At 56.8% G+C, this 22,103-nt stretch overlaps 2 protein-coding genes across 3 annotated transcripts in view; one reads left to right on the forward strand and one right to left on the reverse strand.

The window, feature by feature from the left end:
• R3HCC1L (R3H domain and coiled-coil containing 1 like) overlaps positions 1-22,103 on the reverse strand; it is a 193,701-nt gene that overhangs the window by 86,101 nt on the left and 85,497 nt on the right. The window lies entirely within an intron of this gene.
• LOXL4 (lysyl oxidase like 4) lies at positions 307-20,961 on the forward strand. 2 transcript variants are annotated; one of them, XM_045784756.2, is made up of 15 exons: positions 307-436; positions 4,904-5,209; positions 5,769-5,947; positions 6,833-7,038; positions 8,407-8,445; positions 8,591-8,810; positions 9,672-9,855; positions 10,019-10,173; positions 10,948-11,115; positions 12,187-12,349; positions 14,547-14,790; positions 15,932-16,047; positions 16,718-16,854; positions 17,173-17,284; positions 19,902-20,961. In XM_045784756.2, the coding sequence occupies exons 2-15, from the start codon at positions 4,939-4,941 to the stop codon at positions 19,970-19,972; spliced, it is 2,265 nt and encodes a 754-aa protein (XP_045640712.1). In that variant the 5' UTR covers positions 307-436; positions 4,904-4,938; the 3' UTR covers positions 19,973-20,961. The 2 variants fall into 2 exon arrangements, with proteins under 2 accessions (XP_045640712.1, XP_045640721.1); XM_045784765.2 differs by having other exon boundaries at positions 326-465.

Raw genomic sequence — 22,103 nt, forward strand, 5'->3', positions numbered from 1 at the left:
GCCACAGGCACCCCAGGCAAACGCAGCCCGCTGGCGCCGCGCCGCCCGCCTCTCACCGGGACTCTGATCCTCCCACAGTCCCTCCTGCTGCAGCGCGCCAGTTTCCTCCTCGGGAAATAGCCGACCCCTCCCTGGCCCCCGCCGCCCCTGCTCCTCGAGACCCCAGGACTTCCCAGGCCGAGACGTGTGGACGCCCGCTGCGGGCGGGGGGCGCAGGGCAGAGGGGCCGAGCGAGCCGGGCCGGGCTGGGCGCCCGCCTCGACCGGGTCCGCCCGGGGGCGGGGCCTACGGGGCCTCCTCCGCGGGCGGCGGGGTGGGGGGCGCCCGCGGGCCGCAGCCTCAGCCGGATAAAAGGGCCCCAGGGCGCCCCGGGAGGTCCGTCAGCGCTGCTCGGCCGTGGCATCCGGCCCCTGCCCGACCATCCGTGCTGCAGCTGGTGAGCCCCCGCCTGGCCCCTGGCCCCAGGTCTGTCTCTCGCTGTCCTGTCTGTCCCACTTCTGTCTCTCTGTGGGGCTGCCTCAAGGTTCCTGAAGGCTGAGGGCTGGGAGGGATGGGGGTCCCATGGACAGATGGCCTAGCCTCCTAGTCGCTCACCAACCTGCTTCCAATGGAAATGACCAAATTAGGGAGCTTGGCCCAAGGCCCGCCCAGGGTGGCTGGCCCTGGCCCACAGGGTGCCTGCGTGTCTTGTTTGTGAACACGCCGTTGTAACCATTTCTCTGCCCTCACCGAGGGAGAAGCAAGGGAAGGGGCAAGGTGGGTTCAGATGTCACTCTTGTGACTTGGGGGACAGAGAGGCAGGGTGGAACCAGGCTCCCCAGCTAAATAAACCAGAGCTGATTAAGCTGGGGTTGGGGAGGCAGAGGACAGAGGGTGGGCAGAGGGCCTCAACCTCAGGATGTCCTGTGCCTGGCCAGGTAGAGCTCAGAGCCATTCGCTGGCACACTTCAGGTCACCATAAGTAGTGGTCCCAGGGAGGGACCCCATCCCCCAAAGAGCTAGAGAGAAGGGGCTTCGAGTGATCCCAAGGCTGGTGCCCACGACGGCAACACCCCCCACCACTACCACCACGTTCTCTCCTGAATATCCTTAGGCATCTCCAGCCCTCTCTAGGGGGGCCAGGTGAGGCCAGGTGCCAGAGTCCCCTCATAGCACCTGAGCAGGTGCCTCTCTGCGTCAGGCTGGCAGGATCCTGGATCTGTCACTCAGTTGCACTCGGTGTTGGCATCAGCCCCAGTGCCCTTACGCCATGGCTGGCTCATCAATCAGCCAGCAGCAGGGTGGAATTTCATTCATCCCCCTGCCTCCCTTCTTCCTTCCCCTCCTCCTCCGGCGTCCGGCTCTCCCATGGCTGAGAGCCTGGCTTCAGGAGCCCGGCTACTGCTACCTGGCTTCTGGAGCCCAGCTGCCTGGCTTTGAGCCCTGGCTGGGCAAGTTACTTAGCTTCTCTGGACCTCAGCTTCTCAGCTATAAAGTAGAGATAAGTACTCCGTAAATAGTTTTAAATATACTATAATAATTAATTATTAACTACCCCTCCCGCCTTCCCTCCCCTACCCTGTCTGCTTCTCCACTTGTGAAGAGAACTGCCCCTTTCGAGGCTGTTTGCTTCTCTAAGGGAGGCTTCTCAGCCGGGTGGTCTTCCCCGTGCTGGGCACTAGAGGATAGTTTTGGGGAGACGCTGTGGGGGCTGGGTGTGGAGACAGCGAGCAAACACCGAGTGCTGGGAGCAGGGGGTTGCTGGGAGGGTTTAGTGGAGGGGGCAGCATGTAAACTGAGTGTTGGAAGACCTGTAGGGATTTACCAGTTGGACACAGAGAGAAAGGATACTCCAAGTAGAAGGAGCAGTGAGAGCAGAGGCCGGGATGTGGGAGCAGAGAATGGATGGATATGTTTGGAGAACGGCAAAAAGGCAAGTTTGGGGTGAGCAGAAGCTACAGAGGGCCCTGCAGTGGCAGGCAGGCTGGGAAGAGGGGCCCTCCCTACATCTGACTCTCGGTTCCTGCTGCTGCCTATTCCCCCTCCCCGGGCAGCTGTCATGGAAGGGAGCCACCGTCACCCAGATCCCAGGGTCCTGCAGCAAAAGCCCACCCCAGCCTCCAGGCAGGCCCGGGACTACGCACAGCCTCTCACGAGACCTCCAGGGTGCTGCGGGATGTCAGCCACAAGCCACACGCAGACCTGCCCAGCCCTCCCCATGGCCCATCACAGCATGTCATAGATAGCAGGACCCCTAGTGCCACCCCCTCATTTTATAGGTGTTGTACCTGAGTCTGAGAGAGAGGAAAGCCCCTGACTCAAGTCACATACGATTTGGTGGCAGAGCGAGGAGCATCCTGATTCTTGGGAGATGGGGGCAAGGGCAGGGGGGCAGGGTCATCTCTCAGGTCAGACTCAATGTGACCCCTGGGTCCTAGCACCATGAGGGCCCTGAACCCAGTCCTTTCTCTCTTGTCATCAGGGGAAGGTCCCTACCCATAGTGACTTCAGTTTGGCTAAGTGCTTAACTGTCCATCTCATCCTTAGCGGGGCACAGAGGAGGATGAAAGGCACATCCCAGGCAGCAGAGCGCACGCAGCCCGTGGTGACAGCCAGTCAGGAGCCTGCACAGGCTCCAGAGCAGAGAGGCGCATAAAGAAAACAGTGTTTAAGTCCGGAAAGGAAGTGCGGGAGGGATCACTGGGAAGAGACTTAGCCGCAACACCCGGTCCCGGGGAAGGGAACCCGGAGGACCTGGGCTCAGAGGGAAAAGAGGCAAATCTGGAGGATGTTGCAAAGAAGGGTACTGGGGACTTGCTGCTGAGTTCAGATATGGCCTCCATTCCTTCTTTATCCAAGGGTGGCTTGGGACGCCCCAGCCCAGGGGCTCCGTAGCAGCTGTTCGAGCTGCTGTTCATGATGCTAACCGTCAGGGAGAGCTGCTGTTCTCGGGTTCAGCACGCACCCGTTCATCTCAGCTTCACAAGAATCCAATGAGGTCCGTGCTGTTTAGGATCCTTGTTTCACAGAGGCGAAACTGAGGCACTGAGCTATGAAATCACCAGCCCAAGACTACCCAGAAACTCAGTGTCGGATGTGGAATGAGAACCCAGGCAGTCTGACTCCCAGTCTGTACCCTTAAGCACAGTGCAACGCTACCTCGCAGCCATGCAACCGCGGATATTTACTGGGGCCACCTATGTACCTGCCTGGCACCATGCTGGGCACTGGGGGCACGACAGAGTCGCCATCCCTATGGAGCATCAGTCCTGAGCCCATCTAGTGTCCTTCTACGAGCCCACTGCACCCAGCCCTGGGCTCACCAAAGCCGGAGGATTGGTGGCTGGAAGGGGTGGGCTGCGTGCAGGGAGGAATAGGACTGATTCCCAGCTAGACTACCAGTCTGTGGGAAAGGGAGCAGCAATGGGCCCTGGGAGGCCCTCTCTACTAAGAGTGACAAGCTACACAGTCCCCCAGGGGCAGCAGTGGCCATGGAAGGGGGGGGGGTTCCCCAGAACAAGCTCTCTTAGGACTCTAGCACAGAACAGGGAGTCAAGGAGCCAACTTTCTCCATCGTGTCCCAGGCTGGCCTCAAGTCCTCACCGGCTGCAGAGCCCGGCAGGGAGCAGCCTCAGCGTTGGTGGCTGCAGACACTCTGGCAGCCCTCACCAGCCATGACCTCTCCCCCAGGCTCCTGCCCCACCTGCTCCCAGGACCAAGGCTGCTAATATGTGAGGGAGAGACCATCCCCCTCTAAGGACCCAAAGAGCAGCTGATTACAGCCTCTTGGAGACAGCAGCCCTCTCCCTGCTGTGTGGTCACTGACCAAAAACCCTCCCATGGCCCCTCGCCTCCTACAGGATGAAGAGCAGACCCTCCGCATGGTGCACAGGCCCTCGATTATCTGGCCCCAGCCCGTGCTTCCACCTTCGTCCCCCCTCATCCTCCAGGCCTGCAGTACAGGGGAAAGAGGATACTTCCTGCCCCTGCACAGACTCACCTCTTTCCCTTTCCTCCTTTACCCATCCCCTTCTCCCTACCTTGCCCACCCAAGAGAAATCTTATTCACCCAGCAAGGCCCAGCTTAAGTACCCCTTCTCTGAGCTTCACCAGAGCAGGGAGAGGTGTGTGATGTCCTCACTTCTGGGGCCTGGCATCTGGCCTAATAGTGGGCTGGGAGCAAGTATTCCAAATGTTTGAGGAATCACGCACCTAGATGGACCCAGAGTTCGAGGAGATCATGGACTATCTGAGCTGGAGGAGAGATCAGACCATTTTTGGTTCAATTTCCTCACTTTAGAAAGAAGGAGTTAGGACCTAGAGAGTTTAAGAGACTTGCCCAAGCCACACAGCAAATGAGGGGTGGAGGCCTAGACTCCCCTCAAATGACTTTGTCCACCCCAGCGGTCCATGCGCTTCCTATGGGGAGGGTGGCCAGGGTGCTGAGGACATGTAAAGAAAGGCAAGAGCCATGCCCCTGGGGCAGCGACTCTGGACCTGAGGGCACCCTGGGGGCTCTCCTAGGATCAGAGGCCAGGCCACCCTCTACCTACATACAGGACTGTATCAAGATTAGCTATTTATTGAGCGCAGGGCGGTAGGCTTGTGCTAAGCGCTTTATGTACAGTGTTTTATTTAACACTAACAACACTGAGACAAGGATTATTATTCCCACTTTACAGATGAGGAAATTGAGACTCAGTAAGGTCAAACTTAAACTTCCTCAAGGTCACACGAACAATGGATGGTAGGCTTAAATCCAGTTGACTAATCTCAGAGCCCAGACTCAATCGATGCGACCATACCCGCATGTCCACGCACACACACACTTCGAGGGGCCCTGCCATCTTTTGTCCCTGCCAGCAGAAGAGGCCGAGGCCAGCAGTACAGGTGGTGATCGTCATCGCGTTTGCTCATTCCCCAGGTGCCTTGGCCCCAGCGGCCCTTGAAGTCACCACGATGCGGTCCCTACCAGCTGCCCTCTCCCTGCTCCTGCTGCTGCTGCGGGCCCCCCCTTGCAGGCTGCAGTCACTGAGCACTGTGCAGCTACGGCTCGTGGGCCCAGGCAGCAGGCCCGAGGAGGGCCGCCTGGAGGTGCTGTACCAGGGCCAGTGGGGGACTGTGTGTGACGATGACTTCGCTCTCCAGGAGGCCACCGTGGCCTGCCGCCAACTGGGCTTTGAAACAGCCCTGACCTGGGCCCACAGTGCCAAGTATGGCCAAGGGGAGGGTGAGTGCCTGGTGTGACCCAGCAGGATGACAAGGAGATGGTGGTGGGTTGCCTGCTCTCAGAAGCTGGGCTCGCTGAGGCTTCCACAGACTCCTGCCCACCCTTCAACACCCAGCTCAAATGACTTCCTCCGGGAGGTATTTCCTGAGTGCCCCAGCCACAAGCACCCCCTGCTCTGACCCTCCCATTCTTGTTTGCGGTGAGGCCACCACCGTCACCACCACCACCACCCAGTCCACTCCTACAGAGTGACTGGCACACAGTAGGTGCTCAGCAAATGTTGTTGAGTGAATGAATGGACGGATGGATGGATGGGTGGGTGGACAGGTAGATCTAATTACTAGACCTACCTGGCATTTTCCAAAAACAGACTCTACCTCCTCTTGGCAGTAGGTAGGGTTATAGATACTAAGATCCCAGGAGAACTGACCCCTCTCCCCCACCCCTAGCTTCTACTCAGGCCCTGGCAGAAGACAGTTGTAACTATGGGGTCCTAGGAAGGAGGAACAGCCCATGAATGCCTCTCTGTCCCTAAGCATCACCCTTCCCCTGCCCTCAGGACCCATCTGGCTGGACAATGTGCGCTGTATGGGCACAGAGAGCTCCCTGGACCAGTGCATGTCCAATGGCTGGGGTGTCAGTGACTGCAGCCACTCAGAGGACATCGGGGTGGTGTGCCACCCCCAGCGCCAGCGTGGCTATCTTTCCGAGAGGGTCTCCAATGCCCTTGGGCCCCAGGTAAGGAGGCTGTTCAGGCCCTGGCCTGAGCCAAGGGTTGAGTCACAGGATAGAGAGCCTCCTGGGTGATGAACCTGGAGGAAGAGGGAAGAGAAAGGGAGCAGACTGGGCTGAGAAACGTCCCCTGGGGCCCCACTTCCTGTTGGTGGCCTGGAGCAGGTGCATGGACAGAGGCCAGCCTGTAGCAGGGCAGGCTGGGGGGTCTAGTCTGGGCCTGCTGGGGATCTCTGAAGCTGCTCCCCAAAAGGGAGGCAGGAGGGGGTGAGGGGCTGCCTCACCCACAAGGCCGGCCACAATTGCTGCCTCTTCCCGGCACAAACAACCTCGAGCTAAAAACAGCCCAAGCCAAACAACAGGAGCAGGCAGGGCAGGTCTCGGCCCTTACCCTCCACTGCTGGGCAGCCCCAGCCTGAGGACAGCTAGCCCTGGCCCACAAACGCAGCAGACCAGGGTGCAGTGGGCTTCATGGTCTGAGTCACCCCAGACCTAACGTCCCCTGGGCCAAGGATCCCGCTGGTAGTCTCAAGCAGCTGGTCTGTGCCCATCCTCAGCTCTCCCCAGGTGGCACAGAGAAGGTCCCTCTGTGCCCAGCGGAAGGCTCCCAAACTCCAAAGCCCCCGAGCCTGATCCTAGGGAGGGCACAGATCTGCCTGGTTCTCTCTGGAGTTGAAGAAAGGAGCACAGACAAACCAAGGCTCTGCGTCATGCGCACTCTGTGCTTTGGCAAGTGCCCTGCTCTCCGGGCCTGTTTCCTGACCTGTCCAGGGAAGGCCTGGTGGGGGGCTGATCTTTAAGTGCTCTGAGCCCTGGCTCACCCATGGGAACACCTGCAGCGGGCTCAGCGGGCAGGAACGCTGGGGCCCGTGGTGACCATGCACCCTGCAGGGCCGGCGGCTGGAGGAGGTGCGGCTCAAGCCCATCCTCGCAAGTGCCAAGCGGCACAGCCTGGTGACCGAGGGAGCAGTGGAGGTGAAGTACGAGGGCCACTGGCGGCAGGTGTGTGACCAGGACTGGACCAGGAACAACAGCAAGGTGGTATGTGGGATGCTGGGCTTCCCCAGCGAGGCACCTGTCAACAGCCTCTACTACAGGTAGGAGGGACAGGTGGGCGGAGGGCCGTGGGGGGCGTGGGGTTGTGGGGCAGTGGCTGTGTGCACGCCTGTGTGAGCATACATTTGTGCTCCCGTGTGTGTGAGACAGATGTGTGTGTGCGCGCGTGTGTGTGTGTGTGTGTGTGTGTGTGTGTGTGTGTGTGACATGCGGGGCCTTGCAGAGTTCAGTGAGATGGGCAGGGCAGTGTCTGCGGCAGGACATTCCCCGGGTGTGGGACTGGGAGGGAAACAGGTCCCACGGACTTCCCGAGTTGCGGGGCTCTCAGAATAATGAGGAGAGTGAGGAGAAACTTGGAGACCCTGGGAAGTACCTCGAAATGAAAAGAAACATGGTACTTGCTAGTCATACATAAAGAGCTGAAAACAACTGAATGCAAACCTGTGCCCCTGATTAAAGAACCGGACTTGACCGACGATGCTTCTGGCAGGGCCCACGAGGGTAGACCACCTGAGTTCCGGTCTCAACTGTACCAGTAAAGCACTGTGGGCTGTCAGTAGGGCCCCTGGGGCCTTGATCAGCCAGTTGGCAGGGAATTTCCTCCACTCTGGTCGGAGCCAGGCTTTGACTGCGTTGCGTGTGAGCAAGGCCTGGGGTGGGGCAGCACTTGGGAAAGGAGACATAAAAATCCTCTGGCGACAATGTGACCGAACTGTCACAAGATTGCATCAGCCTCTAAATGGCACCAGCTCTGTGCCAGTGAGAACTCTGTGTGTTTCTCGTCCCCCACACTCCATCTGAGTGGTCTCCCCTTGCCCACCCCCAGTCAGTTTAGTGGCTCTGACTTAGATGGCCCTGCTCCTGAAGACCAGCCACGTGGCTCCATCCCTGGGGACGACTGGGATGCGGGCCCCTGACTCCCCACTGCCTGGTAATTGCACCTCTGGGCCTGGCTGACTTGCCCACCCCCCCTGAGGAGAGCAGCCCTGATTATAGCCTCTGGGTGTGCAGCCCCTACCAGCCAGGCCTTTAACTTGCACCTGCCCCCAGAGGACCTTTCCCCTGGGTCCCTTTTCTCAGGGCACTCCCTAGAGGCTCCCCTCCGACTGCATGGGGAGAGGGTGAGCTGGGGGCTGCCCACTCAGGGACAGTCCAGTGCAGAAGAGAAACCAGTTTGGGACTAGTCAAGAGGGCACCTTGCTGGGCCCCGCTGTTCTCCCTGTGACATGGAGATCATCGGTGTCTGTGAGGAGACCACCCTGCTAGGGCTGCTGTGAGGCTCAGCATTACAATAATACGACCGAGTTTACAGATGGAATCCCTGTGCAAACTCTAGGACAGCCACAAGGAGCCAGGGGACAGGGGGTATTCAACACTCCCTCCATCCCCACCTGTTTTCTCCCACCTAGGAAAGTCTGGAACTTGAAGATGAAGGACCCCAAGTCTAGGTGAGGAGCCACATCCTGAGAGGAGGGTGCAGAGGGGTGTGGCATGAAGGGGGAGCGCATGTCCCTTTCCTCCCCAGTGCCTCGGCCTCCCTGACTCCTGAGCTCCCTCAGCCCCTCCCCACCTTCAGTCTCCCTTGTCTTCCAGGCTGAAGAGCCTGACACAGAAAAATTCCTTCTGGATTCACCGGGTCAGCTGCCTGGGGACAGAGCCCCACATGGCCAGCTGCCAGGTTCAGGTGGCACCAGCTCGGGGCAAGCTGCGGCCGGCCTGCCCAGGTGGCATGCACGCTGTGGTCAACTGCGTGCCAGGGCCCCGCTTCCGCCCTGCGAAAGCAAAGCCCGGGCGCAAGGAGTCTCGGGCAGAGGTGGGTCGGGCCAGCTGTCAGCAGGAGAGGGTGGGAGGGACTCGCGGGAGGGGCTCTCTAGGACAGGCGGGAGCCGAGGGACCAATCACCCCATGCCCTATATCGAGGAGGCCTTGATGCAGACAGGGAGGAAGAGAGCGAAGTGTAGCCTGGTAGAAACTTGGGATTTATTTAAAAAGAACCGTTTATAACCCGACCATAAATGGAAAGCTGACATCACTGGCCACAAATAGAAGGTATCCATAAAAACAGTAATTACATCGTAGCTAACACCCGGTCAAGGCCCAAGGTACTGAACCTGAGCCTGGCCCTTTGTTATAAAAAGCAACAAGCGAGTGCTGGTGAGGTGTTACCGACATAGCAGCCCGGCAGTGGGATAGGGTCCTCTGTGAAATAGGAAGGACTGGAGAAGACTTAACCCGGAAATCTGTTCCCCACTGTGTGAGTCAGCTCAGTTCATACCATGTCCCGCGCAGCTCTGAAATCATCTCACGGATCTCTTAGGGAGCACTGATCTAGTTCAGCCCGCAAGGATAAGGAAGGAGCCAGGGCTGGACGAGAGGGAGGGACCCCTCTGGAGAGCAGCTAGAGGGTTGAGAAGTCCAAGAACCCCAGCTCCTAAGGCTCCCTTGGTACCACTGTGGCCCGTGTGGTGGTTCTTTGTCATGAGGAAGGGCGCTTGAGAAGAACAGCTTACTGGAATACTCGAGGTAATAGCTATGAGCCATCAGAGGTGGGGCTGGCACTCCCGGTCATCCGCTCACCCAGCTTGAAGGGGCCTGGCCCCAGCTCCCCTAGCGGCTCAGCCATGCCCGCCCCCTCCCCCGCTGCCCACCCTGAAGCTGGTTTTCTCCCGGGCAGGAGCTGAAGGTCCGCCTCCGCTCCGGGGCCCAGGTGGGGGAGGGCCGGGTCGAGGTGCTTGTGAACCACCAGTGGGGGACGGTCTGTGACCACGGATGGAACCTCATCTCCGCCAGCATCGTGTGTCGTCAGCTTGGCTTTGGCTCGGCTCGGGAGGCCCTCTTTGGGGCCCAGCTGGGCCAAGGTAAGATGAGGAGGCCTGAGGTGGGGTAGGAGGCCTTGGATGAGCCATTCATTGCTCCATCCTTTGGTGGCCCTGGCGCCAACGCCCCGCTATGGGGGGGAAGCCACAGGTGTGAGGTTATAGAGGTCGAGCCTTACACGGCATCTGTCCCTCTCCCCGCTAGGCTTGGGACCTATCCACCTGAGTGAGGTGCGCTGCAGGGGTTCCGAGCGGACCCTCAGCGACTGCCCCTCCCTGGAAGGGTCCCAGAATGGTTGTCAGCATGAGAATGATGCTGCCGTCAGGTGCAACGTCCCTGACATGGGCTTCCAGAATCAGGTGAGCTTGGATTCGGGCATGGCCTCAGGCTGGGGGGCTGGGAAACCCTGACAGAGCCCCCAGGACACCACATCGAGCCAGTGGAGAGGGGCTTCTCAGAGCCAGTCTGGAAAGGCCTCTCCTCTATGTCTCCCCTGGCCTGGCCCACGTCTCCTCAGGGCCAGGTTCTGATCTTCAGAGATGTCCCGTGGTGATGGGGACTCTTCAGGCGGATGCTGTCTGCCACTGTACCCTCTCAGGTCCCCTGTGAGGCTGAGGCAGAAGCAGGCTAGGGCAGAGGACCTATCAGTGCTGGGGAGTGTCACTGGCAAGGCTGCGTGGGATGGCCAGAGTTCAAGTGTCATGCATCATGCGGACAGTGGAGAAGTCGCTCGTCTCTGAGCTTGGCTCTCTCTTCTGTTAGTGGGGGTTAATTGTCTCATAGGGTTACTGTGAATGCGATGATAGATACGAAAGCCCTTTGCAATTGGCAAGTCATCGTTAATGGTAGAATTTCAGGTAAGAGGAGCGCAAGTCCCGAGCAGGAGCCCAGGGGCAAGCGCCCTGAGTCAGGTTGCTGTCGTGGGCAGGGACAGCAGGGACTATCTAGCCAAATGTCCTCGAGTAAGAGAGAGGGAGAAGGAGCCAGAGAAGGGGAGAGCTCTGCCCAGGGCTGACCAGTGAGCCGGCGGGATGCGTCTCCAGGCTGGCAGTCCCGAGCCCACCCCCCCTCGCGCCCCCCCCCACCCCGCTCCGGAGGCCACCGTGCTCCTCACACACCTCTGACCGCTGCAGGTGCGCTTGGCCGGTGGGCGCAGCCCCGAGGAGGGTGTGGTGGAAGTGCAGGTGGAGGTGAACGGAGTCCGACGCTGGGGGGCCGTGTGCAGCGACCACTGGGGGCTCACCGAAGCCATGGTGGCCTGCCGACAGCTCGGCCTGGGTTTTGCCAGCCATGCAATCAAGGTAGGTCCCTGTCTTGCTTCCAAACTTCCTGTGCTAAAAGTGCTAACCATTCATTCATTCACTCATTCATTCCGTGATTAGTTATTGAGTGAGATTGTGGGCCGATATCATGCTGGGGGCTGGGGACAGCACGGTGATCAAGACATAGCTCCTGCCTCAGAAACAGTCAGCAAAGTGAGGAAGGCAGGCCGTTGTTAACAAAACATTCACACAGCAGGCATGTACTTTCGTCTCTAGGAAAGATGACTCGAAGCTCACCAGACGAGGTGGGGGTGGGGAGAAACAGCCCACGCGGAGGCCCTGTGGCCCAAGGAAACTTGACCCCGTTGGGGAAATCAAGGATGGGGGCTGAAGTGTGGCTGTCAAGGGTGTGGTGTGTGAGGGAGGGAGGAAGAGGCAGGCAAACCGCTCAAAGTCTGCAATGCAGATGTTGCAAACTTTTCTTCTGTGTTGTTTGGCACAGTGTTGGGGCAGAGAGGCACAGGAATACAGGAAGCCTGACATCGCAGTAGCCCAGCTGAGAAATGATGCTGGCGTGGCCGAGACTAGTGGCAGTCCTGGGGGAAATTCAGGGAGATTCAAGAGGGATCTGGGAAAGAAAATCCCAAGGCCATGGCGTGGCTGGGATGGCACAACATCCTCTGCGGGGCCCGACCTGGCCGGGGCCGCGGGGGGGGCGGGCAATGCCAGGCACACTGCACCTAGAAAACGGGACCCTATCTTGAGCGCCCCAGGGCTACGGGAAGCACAGCTGGAGAGAGGAGGCAGCCGCCCGAGGGGGCAGCAGGGGAACAGGCCCGTCCTCTTCAACAGCTGAGGGCTGCCGTGTGGTACAAGGTGGGGGCAAGGCCAGGGATGGAAGACTCCCCCTGCCTCAATGCATGGAAGAAGCTTCCGATGCCGGAGGGGTGCCAAGTAGCAGGGACTGTTGCTGAAGACTTGCCAGCGGGGCTGGGCACGGCAGGTGGGGGCAGCAGGGGTGGTCCCACGGGGTTCAAGTGTCAGGCGTAGGAGGGGATGATGCCAAAGCACCCCTCAGCCTTGACTGGGCGGCGCTGGCTGTTTTCCCAGGACACCTGGTACTGGCAGGGGACGCCGGGCGCCGGAGACGTGGTGATGAGCGGCATGCGCTGCTCAGGCACCGAGCTAGCCCTGCAGCAGTGTCAGAGGCACGGGCCGGTGCACTGCTCCCACGGCTCAGGGCGCTTCTCGGCCGGGGTTTCCTGCACAGACAGTGAGTAAACCCCACGGCGCCACCGGCGCCCCCCCCCCCCCGCCCCCAGCATGGCCAGCCCACACCTCCCATTCTCAGGGAGGGCCCAGAAGAGTGGGCGGTAGAAGGAGGGCCGGACTTGGAGCAGCGGCTCTGCCATTTACGAGCTGCGGGTGGCCTAGTCCCTCGTCACCTGGGGGCCCAGCCCTGCCCTGCCCGGCTCATGGAGTTATGGTGAGGATTACAGCAGAGAATAAGGGAAAACACGAGGATACAAAACTGTCTTTCACTTTTCGTGTCCTGACCGATGGTTGGAAAAAAAACAAAAAACAGGAGAGAAAACAAAAGAATGTGTTGGACTTAGGAAGCTCAGTCTTCTTCTGGGAATTATGTACATATGCGCGAGGCCACAACATAAAATGTGTTTCTTAGTGAGGCTGGTAGTAAGAGAAGAGTGTGAAAGCTGCTGTACAGGGTACGTAACTGAGGAGCACGAGGGGCCCAAGGCTCTGCCATGTGTCCTCTTCCTGAGCTGTGGGATTTGCCCAGCAGGCTATAGGACAAGACGTTTTGAGGCACTGGTCCGCCCCACCCAGATTCTCGGGGCAGCAGCGTCTGTTTGACACCTGCCAACCAGGTCGATGCCGAGATGCTACATCCAGTCCAAAGGCTGCGGCTGGCACCACACCGAGCAGCCACGTGACCTTCTTCCCAGCCAAGCTGCCATGCCGAGACAGCCTTAATCTTCGTCAGGGGGCTTGAGGGCTTCCTCTCTGTCCAGGGCGCCTTAGAAGAACACCCACAGCCACAAGTGTGGCCTTCCCAGCACAGGGCTCACAGTGCGTTGGGGACCTGCTCCCCAGTCTCTCCCCCTCCTGGGACCCTTGTACCCCTCCCTGCTCTGCTGCCTGGAGTGGCAGCTCTCCTTCTGAAGGTTTTTGACATTTCATCACGGCTGAGCACAGACAGGCGACCTGCTGCCTACGTGACCATCACTATTTTTCCTCTGGGATCTTTTTCATTCCTTTTTTCCCTTTGCCCTTTCTCCTCCATCTCTCTGGAAGCTCTCCTTTTCCTCAGGAACTCTAGGGTTTGCCAGTGAGCATAGCCTAGGAATAAGCACAGGGCTCTCAGGAACATTTGGTGATGGTCCAGGCATCTTCGGGCCAACCGGCCCAGCCCCACTGCCTCCCTCAGCGCCTGCCCACTGCAATTAACCAGCAGCCCCTCTCACCATCCTCTGCACAGAGGCTCTCACCCTGCGGATGCCTCTACCAAAAATCTGAACTGTAACCCTGCTTTTGCAAGGAAAAGCCCTGAGAATGGGCACCTTTTCTCTCTTGATGTGACACGGATAACAGTGGCAGATCTCCACCGGCACATGGGCAGGAAGACGTGGCTTCCGAGGTGGGTGAGAGCCCCTGACCGGAAGGAAACAGCATTTCCAGCACGGTGGATGTTTATACACAGAGAAGCACCAGAAATGTCCTCAGGGGAGAACGCACAGGACAGGCTGGTGCGAATACCCAGGATAGCAGTGAGATTAGAACAGGAACCCTGAGGGAGGCACAGGCCTCAAACTGCAGCAGGAGAGACTGGAACAGCAGAGCTCAGGGGCAGGCTCAGAGATGAATCTCCCGACTCTCCCTGCCAGCCCTCTCCTCTCCGCGCCCCTTCCTTGTAGGAACTGAGACCCAGAGAGAGTGACTGAGCGAAGGAAGCCAAGCTGGTGCAGCAGGGCTGGGGGGGGGGGGGGGCTGTGTGAACTAGACCACACAAAGGCACTGGTAAGCTGAGGAGCATTTTGCAAAAGAAATACCAGCTTACATCAGCTGTATGCTTACCCGACAGTGACCTCAGCATGTTACAGGTACTGGCACTACTGGCATTATTACGATCCCCATTTTATGGATGGGGAAAATGAGAGACAGAAGGTTAAGCAAGTCACAGAGCTAGCGAAAGGCGTGGCCAGAAACTAAGCAAGACTCGAACCCTGACAGCCTGGCTCTCGAGCCATCATGCCTAACCATGGCATGGTAGCTGCTTGAACTCACCTCTCCTGACTCCCAAACCGCCCTCCCCTACCGGGTAGAGTCCTACTTTTCGGGTCGCTCCCCCCAGAGAGCTTGGTTTGGGGGCAGGCCCGTCCCCCTCGGCCCAAGAGCAACACGGCTGCCTTCCCACCTTTCGCATGGCGCTGTGTCTCGTGTGGCCGCAGGTGCTCCGGACCTGGTGATGAACGCCCAGCTAGTGCAGGAGACGGCCTACCTGGAGGACCGCCCGCTCAGCCAGCTGTACTGCGCCCACGAGGAGAACTGCCTCTCCCAGTCCGCTGACCACATGGACTGGCCCTATGGGCACCGGCGCCTCTTGCGCTTCTCCTCGCAGATCTACAACCTGGGCCGCGCCGACTTCCGGCCCAAGACAGGACGCCACAGCTGGATTTGGCACCAGTGCCACAGGTCAGTGCCTGCCATGCCCTGGCTCGTAAGGCACAAAAAGCAGAGTCCACGAACCAAACCAGTGTGGTCTTTCCCTGACCCCAGGCACTTTCCTGGGTGCGCACTCTGAGTGAGAGCCTTCTGTCCTTGACACCTCACTGCCTTTTGGCTCCAGGAGCCAGTAGGGAAGCGGGGGGCACGGACCGGCCCTGCCCCGGATGCGGATGTGCCGCCGTTGACAGTGCTCACAGGGCGCCTTCCCCCGGCACCGGCCGGCGGAGCAGACGTTGCCAGCAGAGCGGGTCTCTGTTAGAATGATAGGGGACAATTAATTTCTCTATGTTGGAGCTTAGGCACTGTCTTTAAAAGCCACATACAGCGGGGATTCCTAGAAACCTGGAAACCCAAAATAGCCATCCCATCCAAGATGCTGGCTCTGCAGAAAAAGCTTGCTGGTTTCTGCAGCAGCAGGGCAAGACCCCCCCCCACCCCCCTACCCCCCCGGCCGAGCAAAGCAGGAACGCCGGGACTGAAAGGAGACAATGGGCATTCTTTCCTATCAGGAGTTTCCAGCCCAGACAGGAGAGACAACGCCTGTGACAAAGGCAGAATGGGAAAGTGGTGGTTTTTCCTTGGACGCAGCATGGGTGGGGAAAGCGGAGTGGAGCGGGCAGCGATGCTGGGACTTGGCCTTGCTGAGATAATGAGCACCTTCCCCTGTAGCAGGAACAGAGCTGTCTCTAAGGACGGGGTTGGAAACAATAGTAGCAATTTGGTCTCAGGCTCACAGGGAGCAGAGTAAGACCCCTCCTCAGCAGCTTGGCCCCGAGGCTGGTTCCTGGAGGTGTCCCTTCCTCCCGCCTCCGATGGGGCCTCACGGCCAGGCACCAGCCTCCTGGAGGCTACCAGGGCAGCGCTTCCCCTCCTCGCCTGGGTTCACACCCGGTGGGGGCAGCTGTGCCTTGCTGCCTGGCAGGCGGTGCCAGGAAAGTAGACCGTGGGTCACACGAACGCTGGGCTGGAGAGAGAGAAGGGCACTGCCCTGCAACGATAACATTCCTCTCTGCATAACGATGGGCCCCCATGCCTCAGTCTGCCCTGCTGACTCCTCCAGAGAGTACCCTCTGCTCTGGCTGCCAGGCTGACAGCTCTTCCCCTGCAGGCACTACCACAGCATCGAGGTCTTCACCCACTACGACCTACTCACTCTCAATGGCTCCAAGGTGGCTGAGGGGCACAAGGCCAGCTTCTGCCTGGAGGACACGAACTGCCCCACTGGTATGTGGTTACCCGTCGGCACAGCCCCCTGGTGTTCTCTTAGCCCCTTCAGGGTGAGGTTCCCTTCTGCCCTCAGGTAAGACCACCGCAGGCACCTGGGCACTCTGCCTGGCAACAGCTGGCACTCAAGACACTTCAAAAACATCAGTGTCCTACCTTTTGACATCTCAGGTGGAAGTTCTCTATTTCCAGCACATTCCGTACCACTTGTAAATGCGTAATACTTTCATTTTGGGTAAGAGTTGCAGGCCTGTTTCACTTTGGCTAAGTTCTCTGAGGGCAGAGATTGTCTGATTCCTGTTTGCATTCCCACAGTTCCTAGCCCTTAAGAATGGCATGGCAAACGCTCCTCTTCAGAGGGTCGGAAGGATGGACAGACAAATGTATTAGCATGTAGGGCTGGAACCTTCCACCCATAATTCCTAGGCCAACAGGAATTTCCACTAGAGCTTCCAGAGAAATCATCTCTGTCACAGATGGGGTTTGCTACTGTGCCGGATTCATGGTTAGTAGGAATTCCGGCTCTGATACTCAGGCAAGTTATCTAACGGAACCGCAGGTCCCTCATCGGATTGACCGGTGTGAGGATTCAGTGTGAAGGGCCTAGCAGCGTGCTCGGTCCTGAGCACCTCTTCCCTGCCTCGGTAACTGTCAGTGCCCTTCCTTACAGGACTGCAGAAGCGCTATGCGTGTGCCAACTTCGGGGAACAGGGAGTGACTGTCGGCTGCTGGGACACCTACCGGCATGACATTGATTGCCAGTGGGTGGATATCACAGATGTGGGCCCTGGGAATTACATCTTCCAGGTAAGGGCGCTTGGCGATCCCCCAGCGGAACTCCATTTCCTGCAGATATTCCAAAAGTCTCCCTGCGGTCACATGAGGGAAGAGTTTCACAAATAGGTCTCCAACAGGTCTGGCACTTGAGCAGGATCCCGAGGGCCTGGCTTTGAGTCTTGATTCAATGGACTATGTAAAATAGGAACATTAACGCCTGCCCTCTGGATGCCTTTAAGGATTAGTGACGTGAAGGGTATACACCCTTCGTGAGACTGCGTGAAATGTAAAGCATGATCACAGCCACGACTGTCACCTGCTTTCACTTGTCCCCTTGCCTCACTCCAGGTGGTTGTGAACCCCCAATACGAGGTGGCGGAGTCCGATTTCTCGAACAACATGATGCAGTGCCGCTGCAAGTATGACGGGCACCGGGTCTGGCTGCACAACTGCCACACAGGTAACCGCGAGCCCTTGTGGGGCCAGCCGCATAGGGGCTCGGGAAGCTGAGAGACGCTATCTGTACCTGTCGGGTGGCTGGAAGGGAGATGTGGAAGGCTAGGGATAGGACAGACATGAACTTCCCTTGACCTCTTCATAGGTACATTTTTTTTTTTTTTGAAGATTTTATTTATTTGACAGAAAGAGACAGCCAGTGAGAGAGGGAACACAAGCAGGGGGAGTGGGAGAGGAAGAAGCACGCTCATAGCAGAGGAGCCTGACGTGGGGCTCAATCCCAGGAACCTGGGATCACACCCTGAGCCGAAGGCAGACGCTTAACGACTGAGCCACCCAGGCGCCCCCATAGGTACATTTCTAGACCCAACCGGTCACACCAACAGCCTCACCCAGTCACGACTTACTTCTACACCCCTCTTCGTCCTTAAGGCTGTTTGGATTATAAACTCAGTCTCCCATCTGTCCTGGAGTCTTTTCTGTTACTTCAAGCCAAGTCTGGATTTCTCTTTTCCAGCCCTGTTATTGTTCACCCTCCCTTTCGTATGGTCTTTCTCAGTCATGCCCATCCTAGGTTGACTGCCTCACAGGCACAAGGAGAAGTCCGCCAGCTCTGTGTTGCTGTCCCCAGCTGTAAACTGAGCACAAGAAGGTGGCCATAGAGAACAGGACACTTGCAGGGTTCATAGAATTGGACAATGGAAGAAGCAATGATTCAGTGGGGGACAGAGTTTGGAGGTAGTTGCCCTACTTGTCTGTAAAGAAAGGTAGCAGTCCCTCTATCTTCAAGTTATGAAATGCCCGTACTTGCTATGGGGTGTGTGCATTCACACCCACACTTTGCACATATGGGGCGGGGCAGGACTGGTTTATTCAGTTAACAAATATTTAAAACCTACTTTTGTGTCCAATACTGCACCAGGCACTAGAAAAATAAACAGGAGTAAAATGCGGAGCTCAGTGTCAAATAGGGTAAGCCGGCATGCAAATGGATCACCCCACTACTACTGAGTACTCCAAACCAATATGAACTCATGCTGAGCAAGCATGGAGAGAAAGCAACAACCTGCGGGCTAGCAAGGTTTCCCAGAGGAATGACATTTGAGCTGGGTTTCAAAGGAGAGGCAGAAGTCAGGGAAGAAATGAAGACCCGGAAAAAGAGCACAGGATTTGGCCCCAGAAAGCTTCACTGGGTTCCAGATCCAACTCCACCACTTTCTAGCTGTTAAGACTGAGGAACATCTCAACGTCGAAGAAGTTTTCTCTTTTTAAAGAGGGGGCTATATACTTCAAACCTACTGAAGCGCTTTGCAGGGAGGGTTACGATGGCTCTTGCTAAGAGAATGGCTCCTGTGGGCTTCTGGGAACCACTGACAAATTTCAGCCAACGGGGGCAAAAAGATCAGATTTATGTAAGGGTAACTCCAGCAATGGAGGCAAGACAGTAAGAGGAGAGAGAAAACAGTCCAAGGATTCAAGTAGGTTTTGCTGCCATGAAATGAGACACGAACATCAGAGATACCAGGAATTAGAACGTAAGGCTGCACAGTAGAGAGAGCCTCCAGATTGCTAGTGGGAGGCTGCAAGGGATCCAGGGTCCAGATTGCTAGGGGGAAGCTGCAAGGGATCCAGCCTCCAGATCGCTAGTAGGAGGCTGCAGGGATCCAGCCTCCAGATCGCTAGTAGGAGGCTGCAGGGGATCCAGCCTCCAGATCGCTAGTGGGAGGCTGCAGGGGATCCAGCCTCCAGATCGCTAGTGGGAGGCTGCAGTGGATCCAGCCTCCAGATTGCTAGTGGGAGGCTTGCAAGGGATCCAGCATCCAGATTGCTAGTGGGAGGCTTGCAAGGGATCCAGGGGCCAGATTGCTAGTGGGAGGCTGCAAGGGATCCAGGGCGGTGAGGAGGGAAAGAAAAACAGTGCACTTCTGACCACTGTAGGGGTCCTTGCAGAAAACAGAAGGCATACCAAGTGCGAATACAAAGTTATTTAATGAAAGGACTATTTATAGAGGTGTGAATAGGACTAAGGAATTGAGGAGTGTTGAGGCATCTGGGGATAAGCAAGAGAGGGAAATTGTTAACAGCCTTTGGCTTGAAGGGGCACAGGGCGTCCTGGAGGCAGGTAAAAGCTCAAGCTTGGAGGGAGAACCTGACCAGAGCAGGAGGCACGGGAGGCCATCACCACAGAACAGGGAAGAATACCCCAGCCTCTCCCTCCTTCCATCTGCTAATCTCTCTCTATTGCTTCCCATTGACCTAAACCAGCCAGAAACCAGACGATGAGGAAGCCAGAGTGAAGCGATCTCTAGGGCAGAGAAAACGAAGAAGGGTGGAGAATGAATCTGGGGATTGAGGGCAGACAAAGAATAATCAGCACAACCCTTTCCACTCAATAGCCTATTCTTCCTGATGTCCCTGAAACTACACATCAGGGTCTGTTTCTATAAAATGTTTATGCCCATGACTGACCTGATGTGAAGGGTGAGTGGGGCAGAATATATCTGTGTGTGTGTGTGTGTGTGTGTGTGTGTGTGTGTGTGTGTGTGCATGCACGAAGTTGTCAGGGAGGGGATGAGAGCACAGTAGGGTTGGCTACTCACCCGTTGTCCTTCGGTCCACAGGGGATTCCTACCGAGCTAATGCAGAGCTCTCCCTGGAGCAGGAGCAGCGTCTCAGGAACAACCTCATCTGAAGCCATGACTGCACACTTCCAGCTGCTGCCCACACACCAGATACCTCAGCTTATTGGAGCCATGCCCTTCCCAAGAGCCCTAACTCAGTGGGAAAGGGGCCAGTGCCAAGCGGCACCAAGAACTGCTCAGGAAGCCTTTTGATGGCAAGATCATCAAACCGAAATGGTACTGCTCCCTCAGGACTCTGGGCCTGTCCCTAAGGGCCTTTGGACTATGTTCTATGGCCTCCAGGCTTTGTTCAGCTGAGCTCATCTTCCATAAGGAGACCCAGTCTTTACTGGATCTTACCCCAGAGTTCCTGCTACAGGAGCAATCAGTTCTTTAGAGATGGACTGTGGCCCAGCCCCCATTTAAATGGTGCTTTGCAAATGTCTTGGAGTAGAGGACAAAAGGACAGAAATACACAGGAGACAGGATTAACTCTGCTAGAAGCTCAAAGTCACAACTGGCAGAGATGTTGATGAATCCAGGCCCTCGTTTGGTCTGTGCTCACTTAGAACTCACCCGTCATTCTAAGAGTCTGCTCTAGTGCCTTTACCTTTATCCTACTGCACATATGGGTGTTTCTAATATCCTGGAAGCGTAGGCCTCAGGCATCCTCTTGTCTCCTGATGGGTCAACACCACCAGTTACTGAGTGCTTGAGAAGGGGCAGGATTTGCAGATGTGGCCAGATAGGGCCTTCCTACAGAAGAGCAAGAGAAGGCCAAGCAGAAGGACTGCTGCAATAGTATGGATCCCAGCCCCCGCCAGGGCCTCTTACAAGGAAAAAAAAATATATATATGCCATTCACCTGTAAGGCAATCCAGTCTCCCTCAAGATCACTGTGCATCTCAGGACTGGCCTAAATTTCGGGTCTCAACCAAGTTTCTGAAGTGAACTTTGCATGGAATAAATTAGACACACATAAGAGATGATCTTTACAGGTCTGACGCCCTAATGCCAATAAAGATTGCTCACTATGGACAGCTACAAAGACAACACTGGCTGTGGCTCTTTGCAGTTCCCAGCACACGAAGTCTAACCTTTTCCACTCTTGCTGAGCTGGGGACTAGGATGTGTCCGGCACACATACTACTCACGACAGTCCCACTACATTTCTCTGACATTAGCCTACAGTCTGCTTCCCAATTCCCTCCCCAGGCTCAGCACTGAAACGTGGGTTGGAAAGGTTAAGGGACGAAAGGGAGAAGGCAAGAAGGAAAAGTCCAAGGATTGTAAACTTTTATAAGGAGGCTGCAAAACCAAAATGAACGGTAGCAGATGGCGCAGATTTACAATAGCACTCCCCTCCCCACATCGTGAGAGCCATCCCCTCCTTAGGGAGTAAAAAGGGACATGATCCATAGCTATCCTCTATGAATACAAAGAAATGCTTTCTTCCTTCTTCTCTTCTACTTTCTCTCTTCTCCACTCCTTCACCTCCTTCATTAGGCAAAGGGAGCATTATATCTTGGCATGGCAGTTTAGGTAAACAAGGGAAGGACTGATTTCCTGTTGGACCCAGCAAACATCGCCCAAACAGTAACAACATTATACTCGCACATGCAGCTAATGGTCTGTGAAAGAATGTGCAGCCCGTGGGGTAGCGTGTGGTGACTGATGACTACATTCAGGCAGGGAGGTTACCCACCGCTTCTTCCTGGATCCAGTTTCCAAGAGGGCCAGAAAAAGCAGGCCAGGCAGCCAGCCACCGGCTCTGGTCTCAGTCTTGCTGCCCACATCACACGTTCCATAGGTGCAGCCAGTTCTAATCCTTGGAAAAAGCTATACAAGGGCTGTGCTGTTACACCACTGAGTTGAAAGGGAAGGACATGGGAAGACTGGTGGCTGGCATGACTTGTAACTAGATGAGGAATGTTAACAGAATACCAACCACCAAATTCCAGACAGAACCAAAAATGTCGGAAGATTTTCACTTCAGCATTCTTTAGTCTCACAGAAGCTGAAGGGCTGGGAACCTCAGCTTACTAATTAGAAGCCTAATTTATTTCTATTCCACCAAGACCTTCACTCCATGGGGAGCATACCAGAACGCAAGGGGAATGCACCTTTCTACTATAAATTCAGGTGACACTGGGATTGAGTCACTTAGCGTCTACAAAGCAACAGAAACACCTCGCAGAATGC

The sequence above is a fragment of the Ursus americanus genome, chromosome 6 (assembly GCF_024610735.1).
Source record: "Ursus americanus isolate L20-20 chromosome 6, mUrsAme1.1.p, whole genome shotgun sequence".
In the NCBI taxonomy this organism is placed as follows: domain Eukaryota; kingdom Metazoa; phylum Chordata; class Mammalia; order Carnivora; family Ursidae; genus Ursus; species Ursus americanus.